The following is a 25421-nucleotide window of genomic DNA, read 5'->3' as shown; positions in this document are numbered from 1 at the left end:
CCTGTTTAAAAACCAAAACAAACAAAAAAACAACCACAAAAACCCAAGCAAACAAGGAAATCCACAGAGAGTTTACACTTTAAGGTAGTTTCAGTTTGAAATGAATGAGAAGCAAGGGAACTGGCACAACTTTTCAGCATTGTAGTAAAACTGACACGAAAATCAACTTACTCTCATAAAATCTTGGCTTGCAATACTAGGGACCTATCCTAGTTCAATGCCAAAATAATACAATCAAGTAGCACCCCTGGCTTAGGACACTTCATAACCTTAGACCAACTGCTGAAAGACTCGTAAGAGTCAAAGTGAGACCCTTAACAAATCCCAGATTTATGTCTGAGAGGAGCTCTCTGAAGCACATGGTGCACTTTGAAAAATCTGGTTTTATTGTAGGAGGTAGGATAGTCTGCACAGAAAAAGACAGTGAGCCTTGTTCTGTTTTGCACAATATTTCCATCAACATAAAAAGCTTACTTAATAACATGCAAAATTTTGAGATCAGCTGGCATCTGATGAAAGAAATGGGGACAAAAGTACTGTCCCAAGGGCCAGTTGAGCTTTCAACTGCTACACAGAATTAATCTCAACAAGGAGGACGGTTCAGATCAATACACAAGAAGTACAGTATTCCTTTTGAAGGCTTTCAGTGAAATTCTTAGGTTTCTGTAAACATGAAAAATATTCACTGTTCCACATAGTTCTTTGCTGTGTTTAAATTTTAGAAAGTGCAAATTTTCTGTGATTGAGAAGTTTCATTTTTATTTGGTCTCAAAGAAGAAAGGATTTGGTAGTGCTGGAAATAGGCCTGTATCTATGATCTTTCTTTCCCCATCTTTTGCTTTTCAGCATTTCTGGAAAGAGTTTCTACATCAAACCAGACCTAACTTAACATCCAGGCCTGTTCCCTGTTTCCTCTCTGAGAAGATTCTGATTCATGCCTAAACACAGAATGGCAGACATCTCTTCCCTCTTAGTCAGAGAAGAGTTCAACAGCTCAGTCCCCTGGTCATAAAAACCTTTAGTATTAATGGTTTATTTAATTTCTTCCTCTATTATAGCCTCTACATGCTCCCCTTGTGTTCCTCACTGATGCACTGGAGAGAAAATTAATTTAACTTATAAATCATATCTGATCGGTATTTCATCTCTAACATTCCCAATGATTTTACAGTCTGAGGGAGAAAGTTCATGTTTCACTCTTATTTCTTGTGTCCCCCCCACCCCTTCCCCACCCCTTCCCCACCCCAAATAATAAAGATGCTATAAAGTTGAGGCACAAGTGGTTAAGGGTGAACTTGATCAGTTCTAACAGCTGGTTCTTGGATGTGTCCTGGTGGTAAAGGCTGATCACCTCCCGCTGGGTGTTGTGGTGCGTCTCCGGCTTTGTGCTCACCAGCTGCAAAACAACAACAGAACCATTTGGAACTTCTCAGTAAACTGGCCCCAAAGGTGAAAATTCTCTAAATGAACGTTTCTAGCATAGGGACACTCAAACAAAACCTCCTGTTTTCTGGTTTATAAGTGGAATCAAGAGTTTTCTGTGTGCCTAACAATGAAATTGGATTGACACCAAACAGATTGCACTATTAGTCAGTGTCACCTCTTAGATTACAAGTTGTTTCTCCTTTCTGTGAAATATTCTCACATAACACGTTGTTCTTTCTGAAATAAATCATGTTTTTATGAGACCTTTAATCTTAATATGGGAAGCTTGAAAAAGAAATAATTAATAACTTGCTCCTGTATGCTACTCCTCACTGCGTCAGTACTTACAATGTTCTCCCTTTGCCTATGTTTGAGTAATACTAATTTTCATAGTTTGATGAAGATTTCAGAACATGCAGCTCCATTTCTGGATTTCTTTTTCCTTAAATTACTCTTACTAGCTCCAGGGGCGTACAGATTTAAAGCAGTGTCTACTTGGACATCCTTGATTCAGTGAATGAATAGTGATCAGTTCTGGCTAATTTAATGAATTCTTGTGACACCTAATTAAATGAACTTACAGAATGATTTTACATAAAATAATACATGCAATCTGCTACAATATTGCCACTATCAAAAGATGTATCATCTGCTATTACACACAATGGTTTTACTGAAGGTGAGGGGAATTCAGGCTCTTGGAATGAAGGATCATAAAATGAAGTTACCCACAGGCAGTTTCAAGGCAAATAAAAGACAGAATTAAATTGGTTCTGAAATCTCATCTCTTCCCTTCACAGAACTGAGTGGGCAGAATTTCAGGTACCCAACAAAGTAAGCTGTAATCACTGAACACAGCTCCTGAGGTTTGAAATCCCACTGTTGTCTCTGCAGGAGCAGTTAAGAGCTCCTAGTACCGAAAAGGCTGCCTGGATAGATCTGAAGGTTATATTTGAGATCAATGTCAAGAAGTTCTTGAGCTTCACCGATCATGTCAGCACACGTACACAGAAGCAAATAAAGCCAGCACAGCTTCAACCTTTCTAGAGAGCAAGAAAAGGCTAATTTAGGATGGATGGGGCAGCAGAGCCTCTTTAAAGCACAAAGGAAACCTGGGCAATCTGTCTGGATAAGAAGTGCTAATGTATACCTGACTGTTTTGCTGCACCAGTGATGAAATGCAGTGATTTATTATGACACTGCCTTTTCCTGAGGGTGTTGAAGCAATTGGTCATTCATACTGCCCAAGGCTAACTTCTTGTGTCATGCTGCATCCAGTTGCTGGTAAATTGGCCACTGAGGATTTTAAATGCTTTGATTTGTCCTGCAGCCTGAGACTGCAGTGCAACCACAAATCATGGGACCTTGTCTTTTTTATGTCCCTGCTCTTCCCTGCATGCTCTAGATCTCAGTATTTTAGACTAATACAACACAATCCTCCTTCTCTGCCCTTTGGATGCCTTGTGTTAGGACTTTGGTTTCTCACTATGGACTTAAAAGGAGTGAGATTTCAGGAGTACTTAGAAATACTTCCCTCTGAAAGACAGCTTAGTGAACCTCTCTCCAGAGGTCATTAAAGCTGCATTAAGTTAATAGTTTTAACAGAAAATATGGAGGTAATGACTTTTACATTGCAGATCTTATTTTAAAGTTTGCATATCCACACAGAAAGACACATACGGGGTTGGATTTTCAGTTCTCCACCTGGTCCTGCAGGAGGATTTCCTTGCTGTAGTTTCTTTTGTTCCATCTGTTTTACAACCTGGTCAAAAATAAAATACAACAGTTGAAAAACTTGAAACAGCTGAATTTGTCAGCTTTCTCTGACGTGACATAAATGAATAGACCTAACCAAATTTTGCAGTTATGTAAGGTCTTTCTTAGTGGGTATAGTGCCGAGTTGCTCTAATTCAGAACACCAGACTGTTTTGCTGTGGTACCATTAATTTAGAATTCAGCTGGGACTCATATGAGAAACAGAGGTAAATCTCCAGAGCTGGGAATTGTGAAGAGCCATTACACACATAAGGACAGAGAAAAGATCAAAACAAATACATGCTGTCCTCACACGTGTACCTGTTGAAGCTCTTGTTTCTGTGCCTGAAGCTGTTCGTGTTGCCTCTGTAGCTCTTCCTTCTGTTTCTGAAGTTCTTCTGCCTTCTTTCTAAGTTCATCTTCCTGCTGGGAAATGTGGTTTTCAAATTCCTTCAGCTCATCCTCAGTAAAGAGCTGCTGTTGATCTAGTGTCTAAAAGAAAACACACACAAGTATGAATGTGTAGCCAGGAAAGCATGGGTATTTTTATTACTTTCTTACTGACATTCTTGCACAGTTCACTAAAAAACCCTCAGAACAAAACAGAGACATGACACTGTGTACACTCAATGAAAACTGCAAAATAGTAATTTCTCAGCTATTTTCTCAACAAAACTCTACTCCGGGTTTAGATGTAGGATGAAAATATCCTCTTTCTTCCAACTGAGCTCTTATCTTCCCTTTGAAGTGATTCATAAACAAAATGTCCATTTCCATTTGAAAAGCACGTGTGAAAAGCTCTTCCCGAATCCCCGGGGTGGCGCCAGACCTTTTCCTTTTGTGGAGTTCACATCTGCATTACATTTAGGCTGCCGCAGCTGAATGCTACATTCAGCTGAGGGGCTTAACGACACACATACCAGAGCAGAGCTGAAAAAAAACCAAAGGTCACAGACATGCCGTTTGGTTTCCTGCTCCAAGTGCTGGTAATGGTGCTGTATGTTGTACTTGGAACACATTTTCATTACCTCCCAGCTATCTGGCTCCAAAAATTCCTTCTTCTCTGTAGCTCGAAGGAACTCTTCCAAAGTCACTAGCCGGTCCTTGTTGATGTCAACCTATTTGAAGCAAAAAATTAAGCTCAATCTAAAGGACAAGTTTTGGAGGAGCTACTGTTTTAATTTCATCAATGAAATATAACATTTTCAAGTATGTAGTAGTCACAACATTTTCTGAAAGCTTTTCTCACAAGCTTATGTAGCTTAACAAAAATAGAACTACAAAGTAAATCCTGACTTTTTACTTCAAAATTCACTGGCTTTATTGGAAACACTTGTGCTCACAATCCAAACACTAATAGTGGAATGTTTTGGGTTTTTTGGGGTTTTTCTTTTAAGAAAAAGTTTTGTAGCTTTCTGGTAACTACTCTGACTCACAGTTACAAAATTATCTCTACTGTTGGAGGGGGAGGTTTTGAAAAACAAAAATCCCACCCAATTGAATTGTGTTGGAATCCTTTAAAGGGAAGGGAGGAAATACTTCCCTTTGTGACTAATAGAGGACCAGCCTTGCTCTGTTCCTCAAGTTTAAGGAATACAGTTGAATACAGAAATATTATGGGTGGAAATGGTTCAAAACACTCCCTTTCCATCTTTCCACTCCTGTATCTCCTGAGCTGAAAACCCATCAGACCCAGTGCAGATTTTCACTGTCACAGGTGATAGCTTGAGTTCTGAGCCCCCTTTTAAAGGAACAAAGCTGAGCTATATGAAAAAAAGACATTACCCTACTCACTCTTTTCACACCTAAATCTTACCCATTTGCCAAGTGCCAAAGCACATTTAGTCTTCCTTGTTTGACACACAACTCACAAGGAATTTCTGTTGAATCTCAGTATCTGCACACAACCGAGGCTATAGAACAACTCCTCCTCTGGAACTCCTTAAATAAAAACTAGTCAGCAGTCATTACATCAGAATACAGGGACAGGGCTTGAGAATTGTAACTTGGCATGAATCCCAGCACAAGCAGCACTCAGTGTGACAGGCCATCCCTTTCTGAGGCACTTGGACAATACTTCATGGTAGGAGATCTGTATTTTTTGAACATAAAAAAGAATCAGCCCCCACCTCATTCATTACATGTTCTCTCATTCTCAGCCTTTCTTCTTCCATCTCAACCATATCATCCTCTTCATTCTTGGGATCATAAACTTTTTCTAACTGGAAATTTAAAATTAGTACATGTTAGTTTGAGGAAAAGGCTGCTCATTCAAATGGTAGAGCATGTCTGGAAAAGTGATGTGAGATGTTCTCTGTGTGTGCAATTTTCCTCTTTCAGCACAGTACTTAAGCAACAAGTGAGCCTTTCTTTCAAAATAATTAAGTTTTTAGTTAATTCATGTGGTCTGCTACAATTCAGTGCTATGCATGTTACAGTCAAGTTGACCTCAGCGTGCACAGTCTGATCCTACATTTGATTCAAAGCAGCCTGAGGTTCCACGTGGTTTCTGGAATGGGAGAGAGTGGCTTTTTCACCAGGGCATGCAGCTGACCCCGTAAGCATTCAGGGTATCACAAGACAAATTCTGTGCCAAATTTAATGGTTCACTTCTCTTCTTGCACAATGTCTTTCTGGAGAGTTCAGGCTTATGTGCTTCTACTTGGCTTTCTCAGGCACTGAGCTTCACTTGCCCAGCCACAGGTAATTTTACAGCCCCAGGCTATTAGTTTTTACACTACAAAAACTATAAAACAGGGAGACATCTGTCAAAAAAGGCTGCACTGTATCTTCATTGTAGTGAAAAGGATTATGGCAAATTATTGTACCAGAGTTAAATTTTCAGACAACAAACCAAGGCTTAAAGAAACTGAGAGCCTGGCTACTTTATCAGATGTACATGTGCTTCAAACTAGCCAGACATAAAATAGATGAAATTTCTGTAGCCACTTCTACAGTGCTGTTGCTGAGCCAAGTCACTCAAGTGTGACTCTTTTACTCATCAGACTTGTTGATGAGCACTGAATGAGCACAGGTGCCCAGCTTCAGAACCTTTATCAGGCTGCATCTAAGGAGAGCAGCTCTCTACATTGCAATTTACACAGGTAATACCTATCCTGCAGATTAGTTATAGAACCTCCAGCAAGCCTGGGGCAGAGAAATACATGAGCACTAGATTTCTCATGTCTGACTCCTGTGCTTCAACTGCTTTATTTTGCCTGCTGATAGGTTATACACTTTTGTAGAAATACTAAGGATGCATGAAACTTGGCATGAATACTCTATTTTGTAGTCCAAACCCCCCAAATATACTTGGGAAAACCAGATATCCCTGTAAACCATCTACTAAAAGAAATTAAGCTTCTGAATATTATTTTTTTTTACCTCTTTAGTAAATAGAGCTTCTAATTCTTGCTCATCCAGGAAACCATCATTATTGACATCTACAAAAAAGTTTTAAAAATACAAGTTGAGTACATATAGAAAGTCACACATGTAATAGATATCTAAGAGATCAGTGTACCCATTTAACAAGAGCCCGGTTACATAGGTTGTTTCTTCTGTTTAGGTTTTTATCAGGCATTGGCTGGAGTGTATTGTCACTTCTGGTTGGTTGGAAAAGTCTGGAGCAATCTCTCTACTTCTTAGATTAACAAACTGAAATAGGTCACCACAGGATTGCGCAGACTGCAACTGCCAAAAAATATTGCTGAAAACAAGTTGTCCCCATTTAACCACTAAATTTGTAATTAGACTCAGGAGCAACAAGATTCTGCAGAAAATCTTTAACTGACAATATGACCCCCCCCCCAAAAAATTAAAGAATTACATGAAAATCTGTATAAACATGCAGCACTTGAGGTAAGTGTAAGATGACTTTTCATGACAAATGCAGAGAGGAAAATACTTGATAATTAATGATCATCTTTTACCCTACACTGTGCTCTAGATACTGTAACACTACCTCTGAAATGGAAAGATAATATCCACTTCAAATTATTACCCAGTATTTTTGTGTAATTGCTTCAAATTTTTCTATATACTAAGCTCTAAAGCAACAGGTGATATCAGCTATTTCTATTTTGGTAGGTTTTGCACAAACAAGCTACCAAAAATTTTCAGAAAGCTATCTTTCAAAATCTTTTTCTAGAAAGAAGAGATAAAATTTAGTTACTGTAATCATTAAGGTCCCTTTGGACACACACCATTCTATGATTCTGTAATACATGCTTATTATATATGTTATAAACTGAAATAAAAGTTTAGACTCAAACTAGAACACTTTTCTTTATCTAAATCATCATCTTTGAGATTAGTCAAATTCTGTGTACTGTTCAACCCGTGCAGCCAGTGCCAGGCAGGATCTACTTAGGGGAATGCTTGATGAAACATTTAACAATACCAGAACATAAGGTTACATGGTGACATCACCACATGTAAAGCAAGGTGCTCACTGAGATGCATCCTCATCTCTGCTACTTCTACTCATTGTTTCTAGCTGTCCATTCCTCAGAAATCCAGAGGCAGGACTAGAGGTTTTTGTTTTATCAAGAGAATGTTGCAACTTCTGAAGAGGCTTGGCCCTTTTATGACCATGCCAAGGATTAGGGGCATCTGGTACTTATCTGCAGAGATGATGAGAAAGCAGGTTTTGCCCCTACACAAATCTCTGAGGATTTATTTCCAGCACATATTGTGCAAGCAAATTTATAGATATGGACAGCCCTCTAAGTACCCATACTTCCCTAAGGAATCACTGCTGGGTTTTGCCTGTATGATTTTAGGAGTAGTTAAAGAAAACCCTGAATGTTTTCAGATTTTAAACTCAATTTAAAACACTGCATGGAATTTACAAACAGAAACAAATATTTTCTCCTCTGTACTGTTCAGATTCATTCAAGTTGCTTGGGATGTAAGATTTCATCCTAATATATGACAATCACGTCCTCAGCAGAATGTAACAAAGTCACTTCACTCGTTCATTAGATTAAAACTAAACCTCTTACCGTGCAATTTGAAAAATGTTTTGGGGTCAAATTCATTAGGATCTAGTCCATCTGCTTCTTCCCACACCTCTTTCAGTTGATCTTTGCTTCCCTATAGATTGGTTACAAAGAAAAACTATTCAAAAGACAGTTTAGTTTAATTTCCCTGCACTACCTTTGCATTATGGTTTCTCTGAAAGGCTTGCTTTATTTGCTGATTAGTCATGTGGCAAATGGAGTCAGTGGCATTTTCTCTTTCCCTTTTGGTCAAGTCTAATACTTTCATTAGACAGAAAGGCCCAGGGAAAGAGGGAGTGTAAAGGAAATGCATATTCTGTGGAAAGGAGCACCTGTAATAATCAGTCATGGCCACACAGCCCCATCCAGAAACAATAGCTGAAGGGAGCTGAATTATTTTGCCTTTCCTAGAGCAAATGGTACTGTGATGCAGTTCCATGCAGGCCAGGCACATCATGCAGGCATCCCTATAGTTTTGAATACTGTTCTGACTTCTTCCTTATGAATTTCAGTGTCTTTGTAAGAATTCTGGCAGCAAATAACACATCTGTAGAGAAAGAATGGGAGTTCATACAGTGGGGTTTGTAATGCTCTCAGCAGTGTGCCCACTCTTTGCTCCCATTTCAGTAAGAGGAGGCAAATGATGAGAACAAACACAATCCACCCCTCTGTGTATTATCAGCTTTTTCTCTCTGGAAAGGAAAGCTCACACTCATTCACATAAGAACAGGCTGTGGCCTTACAGGATGGTGAACTTTAGGGTGATCTCCATGTTTTTTCTTCATCTCCTCAAATTTGGATTCTTCTCTCTTCCTCTTTTCTTCATCTAGTGTTTTTAAATACTCTCTCCTCTCGTGTTCTTTCATCATCTCGTATTTCTTAAACTCCTCATGGCGAGTCTTATCGTAGTTTTCCAGGTCACTTGTAGCCTAAAAATACAGATACATGCAGACAGATGATTATATAACATAATCTGACATTATAAACACTGTATTGTTCAGATCAGTGGGCAAGGCTGGCCATTTTGCCATTCAAGGCAGACCGGCTGGGGATTCCTTTCACATGACACTGATGCAGAAACATCTCTCCTCCCTTGGTCATTTTCACAGAAGTTATTTTGTAATGGTTCATCTGTTGGACAATTTTTGCAATTACATGGTGCTGTAAGAAGGCTGCAAAGTGTCCTTTCTCATCAGTGAGTAATAAATGAACTTAAGTTAATCAAGTCCTACACTAACAATACCATTAACTCCTTGATCATTTCAGAATAAGAACATTTGTAGTTTATCTGACAGTTTAATGACAAAAGTGCCTCCATTAATAATGGGACTTAGTTTGCAGCAGCTTAATACAGATTGAATTAAAAAACCCACACAATTAAATTGAGAGAATGGGTATTAGAGAAGAATTTCCTACAAGTTCTTGTATAGAGTTTAAAGTTGTGTCATTTTTATACGGGCAGAAGTACTAAAGGATATTTTTGTAGTGCTTTTCAAAGTAATATGTATACACCTGATACTGTCTCTCCATTATTTATTTTATTTTACTTTTCAGATTCACTGTATGTTTTAAAAAACAATTCCAAAGCTAAGACCCCCTTCTGTACCCATTACACCCTGTCAGTATCTTGGTTGAGAAATGAGAAGACAAAATAAAGTATGTAATAAAAAGAACTGCTCTGTTAAGGATATGCTTCTCCAAGCCAACCAGAATTTTCCCAGAAGTGGTGTTCAGAAATGTTTAGAAAAATTACAGTATCGCTATAAAAATAATTCTACAGAAAATGGAGATAAAATCTTCCAAGGGTAAAAAACTTACACAGAAATTATCTTTCAATTTATTTTTAAAGTATAAAAAGACTTCAAATTCTCATGTCAGACATGCAGTGCTTTCTGAAGTGTATCTGGGACATTTTTCCCCCGGGAAGTCTATTTTTCTCTAGCAGTTGAAAAAAGCCATGGCATGCTTAGCTTAACTATATCCCCTGAATAAACCCCACACACCTGTGACTGATACTGAATCTGCTGAACAGATACTGAATGCCATGCCCAGTATAAGCAGTTTCTAATATTGCTATCTCAAATTCTACTCTGCTGTGGTTTTGCAGCTTGATGCATATATAATAGATCCCAAAATTCATTTGGCTAGGTTAGATATGATTATTTACATCATTCCATGAGACTCCTGTATAATTTAGAAATAGAAATCAGAAAAAAAAATGGGAAAAAAGTTCTCCTACCTCACCTGTATTTAATTTAAAGGCTCTCAGAAAGGTGTATTTTATTCCCAAAGCTGCTTGTACTGGCATATGAATGTTAAATCCTGTTAAGGTGACAGCCCAAAATTTATGGACTCTTCTTCATCATGCACACTGGCAACAGTTTTCAAGTGCGCATGGAGACAACTGACTTTTCTCAGAAAATGAAAACTGCATGCCGTTTATAAAATGTGGTATATAGGAAAGGACTTCCCTTTACCAGAGGTAAAAAGCGTAATAATTCAAACCCCAACCCCCACAATAGTTTGTATCTGCACTCACTGCTTTGATCAGCATATCCAAGTCTTTAGGTTCGAAGGTGTCAGGATTCTGATGGTTCAGGTGCTCGAACTGCTTAAGGAGAGCCTGATGGTCTATACCAGTGTCTGGAAGAACAAGGTATACACGTAAAACATCAAAATAAATTTGAAATCCAGAAAAATCAGGAAGTCTTTCATGTGGGAGCTTATGCCTTTTCAGTACTTGAGGTTCCCTGAGGACTGAAAAATTTTTTCATCGTTGGAGGAAACTACAGTAACATTTCTAAAGTTGCTCTTCCTGAAGCAGGTTGGCCAACTTGATGGCAATTTGCACTACATTCCTTCTGATGGGTCAGTGCTGCACTGTACACAATCATTTTACATGCACAAATTACAGCTTCTGTTTCAGCAAGGGAAAGTATGATCAATTTGAGCTTTACAAACTAAAAAAAATTATTTTATTATCTTTTATATAAATGAGATAACTGAAATTGTGCTCCACCAAATCTAACAATTTGCATCTTTTTCCTCTACGGGGAGAAGTCCAACTCTTCTACTGCCCTGGACATTTTGCAAATGACACGGATCTGACCAAAGATTTATGTACAACATGGTGTAAAATTGTACCAAACCAAATAAGCAGCTATTCAAACTTCATTTGTGGAAAAAAGAGAAGTGCAAGAGAATGGAGAGGCAGGTCTTGTGTCTAAAACCTGGGAACATTTTCTCTTCCTTGTGAGAGGAGTGATATCCACCAATATCAACACACAATGCACTAATAAGACATTTCTATCACAGCTTTTCTGGCTGTTGTCATGGTCTCTGAACACTGATGCTACATAGTAACATTCTCTTAAGAAGTGTATGTTTTGGTATTTCAAGTACAACAGTTGTGACAAGCTTTTACTAGATGGCTTAGCAAAGAATATTTTATTTGTTTAAGAAAAAATTGGAAAACACATTTTTGAACATACTGTTCTTTCACGAACTATCTGCTTTACAATCAATGCTGTGTTTTTATTAACACAAAACAGCAAACACTGGCCAGGGCAGATTTCAGCCATCATTCCTCCCTGGTGAGATCATAATTTCTGTTTAAATATATGTGTCTTTGTCTGTGTTTGAAACATTTTTAGAAGAGTAATAATAGACTTAAGAAAAACCAACAAACAGTAAAAAAAACCCAACCCCCAAACCCATTTTTTCTCCATCTCTTACATTTAGATTCATTCTACTTGACACTATTTATTTGCCACATTACTGTATGATCTAAGACCCAACTCCTAACATTCTTCTGGCCTGTACTGATCAGTCAAGAAGGATCTTGGTGAAAATGTTTAAAAAAACATCTGGGTGAGGACTGAATACATGCTGAATATAATCTCAGATCTAATTGTCTGGGGTTTTTTGATCCAGCTGAGAGGAAAGAAAAGAGGAGGGGTTTGTGTGCCTTTTTTTTTCTTTTTGTAGATCAGACAGAAGACTAAGATACTAGTGGTGTTATAGGGAAAAGAGCAAATAAAAGAAGTCAAACCACTCTGCCTGCTGCTGCTATAGAAGCCCCCCCTGTGCATATTCCAAAATGTTGTCCAGGTGTGTAGATGCAGCTGTATTTTATAGGTAATCTAGCCATACTCATGTATGATGTGAAGAACTCATGGGGAAAGCTGACTATAAACTCTGCAAAATGGTTTTACATCTTAGTACTCATCTGAATATTCTGAACTGCAATAATCTGTTCCCAAATGTTAGATCTCACATTTACACAGTAAGATCTGAGGTGTTGGGGGGAACTACTTTTCTAAAGCCCACTCTGTTAGTTACTACTGATTTGTGAAAGCAGAGAGGGGTAGAAGTAATCAATCAGTCCATTAAACTTCAAAACACTTAAAACAACTGTGTACACACCCAGGTATCATTAGCTGCTGTCACCTAGCTGTGAATGTCACCATGATGTCACTGGACTGCTTGTCTGCAACAGTAACAACATCCCCATGAACATTTATTTGCATGTACACACTTCTTCAGTCTATTTGCCGTATCTAAATCAGCTTAGCCTGCAAGACAGAGCCTTATTCTAGGAGTACTTTATTTGATGGATTATGTATTCAGTTCCTTGGAATTCCCCTCGAAAACTTGCAAACACTTTTATAATAGTAAAATACTGACCAAAAAAATTGATTTTCTACCCTGCAAGGATATGAAATAGTGTGTCAGTTTTTTTTTCCTTAGAGTCCTACCATTTCACTGGTTCTCTGTGAGTAATCTATGAACTGATGCATTACAAAAATAAGAGGCTGAAAATAAGAGGTAGAAGTATCTGAAAAATCCACTGACAGAAACAAGTTCAGTTATTTATAAAACAGAGATGGCTTTTCTCTTCTCCCCAGCTTCCTATAACGACAGGTCTTTAATAGCTCCAGGCCAGCTCAGAAAGGACACTCACTCTCTGTTTAGTCATTATTGGTGACAACAAACAATGCACAACTGCTGGACTTTGACATTTCTCTAACGCAATTCCATCTCTTAACTCACCTAGATAAATTCTGTATTCTTACCTTGAACAGAATCCATTTTAGCTTTAATTAACATTCTTAATCTTGCCACCTCTTGTCTTTTTAGTTCATCCAGCCGTGTTCTCACATGGTGGCTTACTAAATCAAGCTCTCTGCTTAGCTTTCCACTCTGTCAAAAAACAAAGAAGTCATGCATAAACACTGGAAGAAAGAAGCATTTAGGATTCCCATTAGACACAAGCTGCAAGACAGCAGACTAATGGCAGTCTCTGGCAATACTGTAGCCCGCACTGTAAGAATCTCAACAATTTTTTGAAGAGCATATTCAAAATTTTTATGCCGTTGGTTATGGAAGCAGAGAGGAATCCTAAAAGCTTTCAGAAAAGAGAATTTCTAAGTATCTTGCTCCTCCAAAGAGCAAGACCATAACCTCGAAGGAGCAATGCCTAATAACATTTGTGACAAATTTCTTGATCCAATATTCTCAGCTGAGTTCAAAAGAACTGTGAGAAGCACATGAAGTGCCTCATCCACTCAAGGAGGGCTCTTAGGCTCGAGGGAAGGTACAAGGCAGCAGCACCCATTGATGTGTATTGCCAGAACCTGGAAATGGAGAGGAACCTCCAAGGGTAACACTACATACAGCACAGAAGGAAAAGATGCCACAAGCTGCCAACAGCAACGTGAGGGATTAAAGGAAACACAAAAGGCAGGATCTTCTCTTAAGACTGTCACTTTAGACTGTTTCCTGCTCGTCCCTTCCTAAATTTCTAGCTCCTGAAGGGGCAATGCACAACAGCCACCACCTAGAGCCAGGAACTAAAGGAAGAAAGAATACAACATACATGGCTCATGACTATGGATTTAATTAACCTCAATTTAACTCTTTTTTTTTTTCTTCTTTTTTTTTAATTTGAACCTACCTTTATTTCTTCTATGTCAGCAGTCTGGAGTTTCTCCCTGAAATGCTTATCAGTTTCCAAGACATCTATTACTTGCCTGAGATACTCATCATAATAAAGTCCTGTATCCTTTAAAAAAAAAAAAAAAAAAAAAAAGGAAATTGAGGAAAGACTACACAGTTATTTAGTTTTGTTTAAATACAGTTATTAAACTGACACTCTAATCTTAGCAACACAGGCACTATGCTGTCTTACATATCTTCGTGTTTTCAGATTTGCATCATTGCCCTAGAGCAATTTATGATCCATTTGTTTCAGCAACTGACAAGGAAGAGGAGGAAAGTGATTAGGAATCCTTGTAATACACAAACGTCTGTCACGTTAATATAGTGTGTGGCTTTTTTAAAACAGTGGAATTCATTTGTTACTGTTCTGTTTGAAACACTGAACTGGAATCAGCGAATGGAACTTCCTAAGGCACCACCCAGTCTCTTGAAGTAAGTCTCTGTGGACCAGTATGCTCCTCCTCTTGTAAGCTGGGAATTCCTTCCATGTGCTACCTCACCTTTAGCAGCTCATTGAAAAAAAATAAAGAGCAAATTTAAATAGGACCTCCCCATAGCAGATGGCACACACACTGACAATACTGGGGAATATTAGTTTCCTTCTAAAGGAGTTTGCTATGTCCAGATTAGTAACAATTAGGATAAACAATTAGATCAGTTTCTTTATACTTACTGGATTTTCTACCTTCTCTCCTTCTACATGGCCTTCTGCTTTGACTTTTGTCTTATCTATGTCTATAGGTACAGCTTTCAAGGCCATTAGGAGACATGTCATCAGCAAAAGACACTGTTGGAGCAGGACAGATAACCTCTTCATCTGAAATGAGACCAGGTCACACAAATTAACATACATCATGTTATCCTACTGTACTGAGGAAAATATTTTTCCATTCCTACATGGATACCTGTAATAACCCACTTTCCTCACAATGTCCTGCTCTCAAAGAATACAAGAACTCAAAGAAGTAAACACAGCCTTAATTTTTAAAGGCCGTTCTTAGGCAAACAGATTTCCTCAGACTGGTTTCCACTAGTGTGCCAAACCTAAGTTGTAAATGGTGAGAGGTTTGTAACATGATGAGGTATTATCAGTAATGGATGGGAACACCTATTTAGGATGTTCAAGTCTCACATAACTGATATTCCTACTTGGATCATACCTTTGCTGAATTTATTGGCAAACTCTTGAAGATCATCAGGGACAGTGAATCAGCTCTTAGGGTTGTAATGCCAGTGGATTTTATGTTTCAACGCTGAAATACTTTGCCTAATTTGGAGCCAAGATCCCCTCCAAAATTTTTTTGCAGGAAGAATATTTTACAATCCATGTTCTATCCATATTTCAGGTGGATAGAGATTCCTGAAAAACAACAGGAACTCACACTACCTGATATTGCTGCTGAGGCCAGGGCTTTATTAAGCTGGTTTTCCCCACCCTTTCTTTAGTGTCTTAAGTGGAGCTAAATCACACATAATTTGATGTGCACTGAGCACTTTGAGCTCTTGACCTTTGTCTTCTTCCCCTCTATCAAACTTGTTGAAAATAATTCATTCAGAAGCTGGCAAGATGGAATAATTAGATAGAGTGAGTACAGGGAATCCAGCTAAAAAAAAGGAATTATGGTAATCTGGCATCTGACAGCAAAGTCAGGCTCTTGAGACAATCTAGCCAATTCAGCCTGTGGCACTCCACTGTCTCTGCGTATTCTATAAGAAGTTTGAGCAAATTCCTTTATTATATTGGAAATATAAATCACCTCCTAGAGGGTGAAAGTTGCCAGTCAAAGACTGTCTAAAATTAGCTTAGATATGTCAAAGAAAAAGACATAATATTGAAGTAATGTGCAGTCAAATAAATTGAAAGTATACCTGCTACAAGGAGAATTTCTGTACAAGTGCTTCAGTAAGTCATGCGAGGATTTCTGTCAAAAGTACTTACGGCCACCACCACCACATCTCTTTTTAGGGGGAGGGGTAAGAGGGACAAACTAATTATGGTGTCAGTGCCAGTTTTCCTGACTGCATGATCTGGTACTTGACAAGGATGCATTGCTTTTGCTTGGGTTAAGCTGCCCTTTACTATGGCAATAAATGATGATAGTGGTACGTACTTAATATTAAGCATTGTTGACACCCTTTATTCCCCCTTATTCAACTGCTAGGAATATAAAAGCACTCTCATAAAACAAACAAACAAAAAAAAGCATTCAAGATGTGTAGAGATACTATTTCTTTTGTTGGGGATGAGGAAATAGCTGGAGATAAAAGTATATCCACCTATCCATCTATTTTTTTTGTATGTCGAAGGCTCAAGAATTACAAGAATTTTCTAAAACTGTTTTCTCTTAATCACATCTTCAGCTAAAGGAGCCTAAATGGATTATGCTCTGCAAATACCCTCATACTTGCATTTTTAAAAATAACTAATATCTGATCATTACCAGATGGGATAGCAGGAGCTATTGTTGCTGCCCCATTGAGCATTTGAGATTGGATGTCAGCACTGCTGTCAGATTCACAAGTCTGACTAGCCCTGCCTAGGTGATGCCCTTAAAACAAGCAAACAAACACAAAAAGAAACCAGAACCAGACTGATTTGCTGGAACTGGTAAATTAATTTCTAAAGCTCTACACGAACTATTGGCTTGCAGGAACTTACAAAGCAGATGAGTGGAAGGGTTAATTATTCACTACTGTTTTTAAAAATGCCAATGTTCCAGTATGTTGGGTGTTTTTTATTACAGAATATTGTTGTATAAATGCTGTGCCTAGGTTTGTAATTTCAACAGCATTTAATCACAGATGATGATGATGATAACTAACAAATACTAGGTCTTCAAGTCTCCTAATCTTGATGTAGATGCCAAGACTCAGAATAGTTCTCAGTACTACAGGTAAAACAAAGCCCCACCTTGCTGAAGTTCTTGGAGAATATGAATGGGGCTGTCTAGTAGTTTCTAAGTGAAAGGACATAAGCATGCTTGAAGTCTAGGAAATGCATGTGAAACAAAACTAATAAACCCCAAAATACTTATCAAGTATATAATAATTATATGCTCTCAGCATTTTGCAAAACATTTTTTAAAAGGTTATGTATGTTTGAAGTATTCATTTTTAAACAGTGTAGCCTTCTGATAATACTAAAAATCTGGAACCTGATAGATGGGGATTTTTTCAACCATAATATTTATATATATGTAAAATTATAGTAATAAAAGTAATTTATTATTATTATTATACACAGCTCTAGTTATGCAAGGTGCGTAAACGGTGTTTTAGAAAATCATTATGTGGCTATGAAATGAGCATGCTCAAGGCCAACAGGTGATGGCAGATATGCACAGAAAGCCAGAAACTCAGGTGCTTCCCACAGGTCTGGCATTGACTCATTCTTTGCCTATGGCAAGTGCTAAAGCCAACACTTTCAACAATGACATCTAGTCTTTGATCCATTTTAAAGACATCTCTTAAAGCTCCTGACCTACAGCTTCTAATAACATGAACAGTTGTGGAGTCAAGGATTGCCAGTTTAGGTTGAAGATTAGATTTTTATGAACACTTAGATTTTTCAGACTTTTTCCTTGTCCTGAGGAACACTGATAAGATAAAATGTTCATGCTGAGCTGAAACATCAGAGATAAAAGTAACCACGTTGCTTTGCCAAACCCCATATGAGGGAGCACTAATCACCTCCAGATTTGGGATGGGCAACTGGAGCTGTATCATCCTCAACTACTTCTGCAGTAGTCAGCAGAGTGGATTTATCAAAAGACCTAATCAAACTAAGTGCCATTGGCTCTGCTGACATTCTGTGAAATTTATGCTCATGGGCAATGGGGTTTTATTTTAACCTTTGTAATTACATGCTGTCATACATAATAGGAAAGACTGGATGATATCACAGTACGTTCTTCAGATCTATTTGATGCAATAGGCTGCTCAGAAGACTTTCATCGGGCAGTTTTGCTTCAGGTTGTGCAGTGCGTGTTTTTATTGTAGTTTTTTTGATAAAACAAGCTAAAAATATTCACACATACTGGGAAGAGTTAAAAGCAGATGAGTCCAAAATGGGTAAGTAAACAATATCTCTGTCACCACAGCTGACTTTGCAGACAACTATGCCTAACGCAGAATTTCCCACAGTATTTTGAGGAACCCAACCATGATGTAACAAGTAAATTGGAAATACAATTATTAGAATAAAAAGCAATTACCCAGTGAAAACAGAGTTACTGTATTTAGGTATCTACTAGTCCAAGACCATACTCACCAAAATTTCCTTAAGAAAAGCAGGTGACTAAGCCATGAGTCAACCTTTAGAGTGTGCCAGTCACACCTGAGTCACTGAGCACCTTCTACTCTGACGTATATTAGAAGAGAGAAACCAGGCACATTGCAAAATCTGACATTAATCACCTGCCAGAAAAACTCAGCACAATTCTCAAGTTCAGCAACTGTAGGGAAGAGTGAGAAAAGGCTAGATTACAAGAAAAGTGGGATTCCCTTTTGTGTTCCACCAAGAGAATTCATTCCACTCTCAGCCTGCTACCAGCTGCTTTTAAGAGTTCTGGACTTCTGGAAACCCATTCCTGCATGCCCATCCCTTCCCAGGCATTTACAGTGCATCCATATGTCTGACCCAGGAATGTGGCTTTCTTCTGCACTAGAGACACCAAGTGAACAATCACAGAGGGTGCTGCAGAAGAGGAGCACAGTCAGTTTGCCCACTGCCATTAACAGTACATGATGCACAGCATACACCCTCCTGCCCTGCCATGTGGCATATAATTATTATTTTTATTATTACTATTCTTCCTACTTCTTTAGGCTTTACTAGAAATATAAACTGTTATGGATCTGCCCAGCTGACTACTTTCTCAAAGACAGATGGAGAGTTAATGTTACAATTGTCATCTGGAAGTTAAGTGATTTTAGTCAAAGATAAGTCGCCCATCTAGATGTAAAGGTAGCACAACTGTAATCTGCTGGTATCAGAAATCAGTGGTATCTTTACAAGAGGGATAAACAAACTTTTCCACTAGTAGTACATAAAGAGAACTAATCATAAAAGTAGTGCTCTAGAACTGACAAATACTGTAGTTTATAAACAGAGCCAATATCCTAAGCTTTCAGTGAAAAGGAAAAAAACTTCTCCAAGTATTTAAAAAAAACACAGTGAAAGGCAAAAGAATAAGATAGTCAGGAGAAAACAGTCACCAATGTACTTGCATGAACAGAAAAAGACAACTGGAAAAGAAAAACTGCAGGCTGCCTGCTAGCAATCTTGATAATTTGTTAATCACAAATTCCTATCAACATCAGTGAAACGGGATTGACCATTTGAATTATAAAGAGCTACAGGCTTTGAGTGGTAACTACAAAGTGCTACTTCTAAAGTTTGTTCTAGCAACAGTAACACAAGCTGCTAAACACCTATTTTATACAGCTGCCAGGTGTTATAATACAAACCCAAAAATTAATTGTCATTAACGTAGCATCCATTGCCCAGAAAACAGCATCATGCAGTACTGTCATCTCCATCAGCTTCCCAGCAAAGCTCAAGTATTTTTACAGAGACACTCCATGTCAAAGCCTCTAAAACGGAGATAGGCAAAGCAATAGAGTGATATCAGGATCCAGTGTCTGCACATGTAGAAGCCTAGTGGATGGTTACGGTGCAAGACAGCACAACCCTGTAAATGTCACATTGCACATTTGCACTTGCCAAACCTATGTGTACCATGATGGACAATGAACACATAAATCTGGACTCACATAATACACAAATAAACCTACCTATTCACAAATTTCACATATGCCTGCTCTGTCTGATATGGAAGTAATTAAACCTGTGTGAGACACAGTGCAGCTGTGCAGGATAACAGTAATGTTCTCTACAGTCATGACTGTAATGTGACTTCCTATTTTTATGCTGTACACTGGAGAAATGAAAATCTTCACAGGCAGTGCTGAATTAAAAGAAGAAAGCCAGGAAATAGATCAAATATATCTACTGATTTTTATTTTTCTAAGGATATTCCATCCTCAGTTCTAGAATGAGATGTGAAGTATTCCCTCATCAGTCAGCTCCAGTCATTTAGCATCCTCAGTCTGTTCTCGCCTCTCTGAAAGAGCAATATACCTGTCCACGTATCACAATTTAAACAGGAAATGTTTCATTCCGTGGGCTTTTTCCAGTTCTTTAAAATTTATTTGCAAATCTATAAATTGATCCCCTTACAGAACCCTAAAAAACTACATTAAATACTTGAAATTAGGCAGAAACAGGTAATTCTTCTGCCATACTCTGCTTGGAAACACCAGTGTTAGTCCCCCCCAGTTTTTTAGGAGCACGTGCTGCACAGACAGCCTAAGCTATCATACATTAAGCAATGTATGAATCAATAGTTAATGCATTTTCTTCACACTGTTTGTCCAATGAGGTTAATCTGGCATAAGCACAGCTGACATGTGGCAGCAATTTTGAGAAGCAAGTGGAAAAACCTGTTTGCACTCACTGTTAGGCTGTAAACCTCTGGTTTTGGTGAAGGTGTCTCTTCACTTGGTTACCAGTCCCCCACACAGAGTTCGCTCCTTGAAGACACCAGCAGGAAATGACATGCAAAGGGAAATGGTTACAAGCTGCAATAGCTAACGTTCAAAACACAAAAACACCTGCACCCCTCCCTTCCCAAATGAAAACTGATCCTTTTAGAACTTAATGTGCAAGCTATTAACTATATAAGCCAGCTATTATTGCTATATAATTATATATATATAAAGTTTCATTATCCTTCAAGTATTTTTCTTTCTTCTTCTTTCAATGCTGTTGACTAACCCCATGATTCAGATGTTGCTTTTTTTTCCTGGCCAATATCCAACAAGTTTCACATTGGTCACACTCTCCTAACCTTTTGCTAGAGCACATCCCACTCAGTTCTCTGCACCAGGACACCAGGAAACCTTCCTTATTTTTTCAAGAAGCATTTTAATCTTGCATGAAAATAGTTCTTTGTTAAACAGTATTATTTAGGTACATAAAGGCAGCAGAATCCTTTCCCCCATTCTGTTTACTTGACTTAAATTCTTGTGACTTGTATTTGTTATATTTTCACTGCACTCAAGCTGCTTAACTCTCTTTACAACTAAAAGCTGGCTGATGGAACAGCTGCTTTTTTCAGCTTCCCAGAAAACACAGCATGCCTCGGCTGTGCCTAGTACAACATCTGCTGAAAGAACCTCCTTTTAAAAAATGCACTTCGGCTGTTTTAATAAATGAGTCATCCAGTAGTAACACAAACTATGAATACTCGAGTGGGAAAGAGCAATTTTATGTTCAAACCACACACGGTATAGGATAATATCACGAAACAACACAACTATGTCCAGAAAGAAAGATGGCAGAGAAGCAAAGTGTATGGCTGATGCTCCACATGCTTAGCTCTGTCCTAAGTGAAGTCTGAAAACTTTTCTTCTTGTTGTTGCAAAGTTAATGGTTCATCATTTAAAAACCTTTGTGCACACACAAAAACACATGTACATATTTACAATATTGCCTGCCTTCAAGGAATTTCCCTACCCTTGCTTCAATAAGTAGATAGCACTGTCTACAAAGCTACCCTACTAACTGGAGAATGCTGAAATATTAGCCTTGCTTTTCAAAGCAACTTGCTTGGTTTTATTAATTCTTTCCAACAAGGTTGCCTCGGAAAAAGATTTATGAAGCCAAAAGTCAAGCAAAAACTTGTACTGAATTCAATGTATATTTGATAAAAATCTTATCAACTTCAAAAGGAAATTAAGAAATAAAAATTACTGCTATAACTATAGTTTCCTGCACTCTAATTTCAGTTCCCACACAGAACATAACACAACGGTAACTTGGAGTCTCATAAATTCATTTTTCATAAATGGGAACAGCAATTTTGGCAGTGCTGATGTAAAAAGCAACCTCAAATGGGCTACTGCAAGCCAACAATGAATTAGCTCAAACTCTAACACCAATCAAAAAGTATTTCAATTATTCTAACAATATGCATTTTCCTCTAGTCAACAACAAGTGATGATGCTAAAGTAAGCCCTGAATGCCCCAGGAGTCCAAGGTACCTTTTCCCCCGTTGAAAAAAAATACAAAATAGTTATCCAGAATAAATCTAGATCTAACAACACGGAGACAGATTTAAAAATATTTAGGCACTTAAAGATAGCTACTTAAGGAGATTTATGTTCACAATTTGCTAATTCCCATTGATCTTTACTTGGTTAGAAACAAAAACACGCATCAACATCCCATTCTAGTTTTATAATGACTAGCAGGAGAAATGCATGAAAAGGATCTACACTTCTCTTGAATTACCTATGATGAAGAATAATATTTACAACTGAATATGATTAAAATGGTTCTAATGAAATGCAGTTTCTTTTGCGCTTCCAACTGTCAAATCACACATATATGGAAGAGCAAAAACTACTGAAAGTAATGTGACTTTTGACTCTGATTTCATTTGGTTTGGCATTAGCATCTGATCATGACTTTATCTACATAGAAGCACACCCCTGTCCAAAAGGCTTTTGTCTGCTACATATCCGACAGGAACTGCAGAGAAATCTTTTGTGCTTACTGAGCAATCAAAACTGAGAGCACAACAGCTCACTAGATCAAATACCTCCACACAGGAGTTCAAACCATAGGAAGCGCTGATAGCGGCTTCAAACTCAACAGTAAATGATTTTATCTTTCTTATGTAAAGTGCATTTGTTTAGTCAGCACAGCTCTAAAACTACTGCATCAATATTTCCACACCTCTGACATTTAAGTCAATATATTTTACATTTTTTATTACCTCAGAGAACTACTGCTCTCCACTTTCATGACTGTAATTTCAGTTAGGTATGTATAATGGGGGAGGGGGGGGTAGTTTGTGACAGAAAATCTTTAATTTGGCTTATAAGAACAGAAAGTTTACGTCAGCAGCACTACCAGTACTGCACAGCCAAGGTATGAAAACTTTGCCTTAGTGTTATTAAAAAATAATTATCGTTGTTGCTCAGTTTTATTTGCCCAGTGGGTTTTCTGAATATAATTTCAGACACCAAATAACTGTATCTCAGGCAGTGTTATAACAAACTTAAATCAGATGCCTTTGCATCCAGTTGCTAATGTAAGTTTTAAGCCGACCCAACAGGCGATATTAATTTATAATTTACTTTCTCTCTTTTCTTTATGTTAAATGCCTTGGTCAGAAGTGAATGAGATTCACATTGCTCTACATCAGCACAATTTGTTTAAACCTATGTTATTTTTTAAATATAATTATCTTTCTTATTCCAAAACAAAACACTGCTACCACTCTAGAGATTACAGAAGCAAGTAAGAGGGAAAATAGATGATGCCAGTTAGCAGGTACTCTATGTAACCAGGTTAGTAATCTGTGGCTCATGGTGGACTGCAGCACTGTGACTGTGCAAGATCATTGTGTAGTAAACGACAGTAAGAAACATAACAGGGTATCTTAAGTGCTCACAGAAACATAACGGGATCTTAAGCGCTCACTTAAAATGTGGGCTTCCCCCATAAACCTTCTGTGAGTTTTAAGCAGAGGCCCATAAAAGTTACAACAAAACCTGGTTTCAAAGTCTTTGAGTGGCTCCTATCCAGCGTTTACAGTAGGAATCTTCCCTGTGCTGCTCTAGTTGGTTGAGAGGGACAGTCACTTCAGAATTCAGAGTAGAGGTGCACCAATATTGCGTCAGCTACAGAACTTGCCTTGACGTTGAGAGAAAACGACAAAACCCCCAAAACAAAACAAGTATCCACATTGAACTTGATACCATGGCTGCACAGACACTTCACTGTTGTTACTGTGATGGTCTCATGTTGAAATTACTGGATCTTATCTTTCCATAGCAAATACTCCTAAGTCAAACAACAGAGGCTTTTTTCTCCTACAGGCTTACTTAACAGCGCTGCCAAATGCAAACTCCTTTGAAAGCTTTAGCCGTGTTCATTTCAGAAAAAAATGTTACCTCTGTAGAGCCATAATCTCAACCTTTCCCACTTTTGGAATTATCTCTGAGTTACAGCAGCCAGCCTGGCACTGGAGTACTTTCCCGAGCTCCTCCAGGGGTACTAGAGTAACAGCCCAGGTGAGTAAGATGTGGTCAGCTCTGGGGACCCCAGCACAGGAAGGACAGAGATCTGCTCGAGGCAGTCCAGAGGCCACCAAGTTGATCAGAGGATGGAGCACCTCTCCTACACGGAAAGGCTTGAGAGAGTCGGGATTGTTCAGCTTGGAAAAGAGAAAGCTTCAGGGTGACCTAATTGCAGCTTTTCACTACCTGAAGGGAGCCTCCAGGAAAGATGAAGAGAAACTATTTAAAAGAGCATGTAGTGACAGGACAAGGGGGAATGGCTTCAAACTGAAAGAGAGTAGGTTTAGATTAGATATTAGGAAAGAAATCTTTACTGTGAGGGCGGTGAGGCACTGGAGCAGGTTGCGCTGAGAACCTGTGCATGCCCCATCCCTGGCAGTGTTCAAGGCCAGGCTGGATGGGGCTCTGAGCAGCCTGGGATAGGGGAAGGTGTTCCGGCACGGGGTTGGAACGAGATGATCTCTAAGGTCCCTTCCAACCCAAACCATTCTCTGACTCTACGGCAGTAACGCTGAAGAGCTGTGCCCTTTCTAGTGAAACCCGTCGAGTCTCCTGCCCAAGTTTTCCCTGCGGTCGTGCAATTACGAGCCACTCAACATTTCTGCCGCCGCAGCCGCCGCCGCTGCCAGCTCTGCCTTCATTGCTGCTGGCGCTCTACAGCTCCCCTCAGCTCCCGCACAGCCGCGGGCCGGCCGGGGGGACGGAGGGACGAACGGAGCGGCCACGGGCACACGGGCACACCCCCCCCCTACACCTGGAGCCGCCTTCCCGGCGGGCGCCGAGGCGCTCCGGGAAAACTTCAGCTGCGCCGGGCTCCCGCCCCGCACGCCCGGGAGCCCCCGAGCCCCGCGATTCCGCCGCTGAGACCGCGCGTCCCCCCGCCACCCCGACAGCGGCTGCCCCGCCGCCAGGCCTCCGCGCCGCCGCCGGGGGCACTGGGACGGGCGGCGCTACCTTTGGGTCCCGCTGCGGCAGGAGAGGAGCCGCCGCTCCGTAAGGGCGAGGTGCGCGCTGGCGGCGGGCACGAAGCGGGGGCTCGGGCGGGCGCGCTGCGGCGGCGCTGCGGGTCCGGCTGGGCTCGGCGCG

The 25421-nt window shown here is 39.2% G+C and overlaps 1 protein-coding gene and 1 long non-coding RNA gene across 3 annotated transcripts in view; one reads left to right on the top strand and one right to left on the bottom strand.

Annotated features, from left to right (window-relative positions):
• The window catches only part of LOC136292214 (uncharacterized), a 15131-nt gene extending 12184 nt beyond the window's left edge, over positions 1 to 2947 (top strand). Inside the window, exon 3 of the long non-coding RNA XR_010721858.1 lies at positions 2226 to 2947. This is a non-coding gene — a long non-coding RNA (uncharacterized lncRNA). The remainder of the gene's footprint in view (positions 1 to 2225) is intronic.
• Positions 1018 to 25421, bottom strand: NUCB2 (nucleobindin 2). 2 transcript variants are annotated; one of them, XM_066187631.1, is made up of 14 exons: positions 25290 to 25421; positions 20702 to 20777; positions 14857 to 15000; positions 14140 to 14247; positions 13259 to 13385; positions 10723 to 10826; positions 8927 to 9112; positions 8187 to 8277; positions 6565 to 6623; positions 5310 to 5402; positions 4209 to 4298; positions 3502 to 3672; positions 3106 to 3187; positions 1018 to 1396 (listed from the first exon to the last, which is right to left on the bottom strand). In XM_066187631.1, exons 3-14 carry the CDS (start codon positions 14998 to 15000, stop codon positions 1284 to 1286), a joined length of 1368 nt encoding a protein of 455 aa, XP_066043728.1. In that variant the 5' UTR covers positions 20702 to 20777; positions 25290 to 25421; the 3' UTR covers positions 1018 to 1283. The 2 variants fall into 2 exon arrangements, with proteins under 2 accessions (XP_066043728.1, XP_066043729.1); XM_066187632.1 differs by lacking the exon at positions 25290 to 25421 and having other exon boundaries at positions 20702 to 20783.

This window comes from Chamaea fasciata, unplaced genomic scaffold, assembly GCF_029207755.1.
Source record: "Chamaea fasciata isolate MVZ Bird 193981 ecotype frontalis unplaced genomic scaffold, bChaFas1.0.hap1 SCAF_7, whole genome shotgun sequence".
In the NCBI taxonomy this organism is placed as follows: domain Eukaryota; kingdom Metazoa; phylum Chordata; class Aves; order Passeriformes; family Sylviidae; genus Chamaea; species Chamaea fasciata.
Note: the sequence above shows the minus strand (reverse complement) of the source record. Positions and strands in the feature narration are given on the sequence as shown.

Bases quoted from the DNA above. Each gene is read 5' to 3' on its own strand.
- NUCB2 (XM_066187631.1), bottom strand. From the start codon at position 15,000: ATGAAGAGGTTATCTGTCCTGCTCCAACAGTGTCTTTTGCTGATGACA. The intron at 9,113-10,722 runs GTGAGTGCAGAT...CTGTATTTTTAG, and splicing joins TGGATATGCTGATCAAAGCA to GCTACAAGTGACCTGGAAAA. The intron at 8,278-8,926 runs GTAAGGCCACAG...ACCAATCTATAG, and splicing joins ACCCTAAAGTTCACCATCCT to GGAAGCAAAGATCAACTGAA.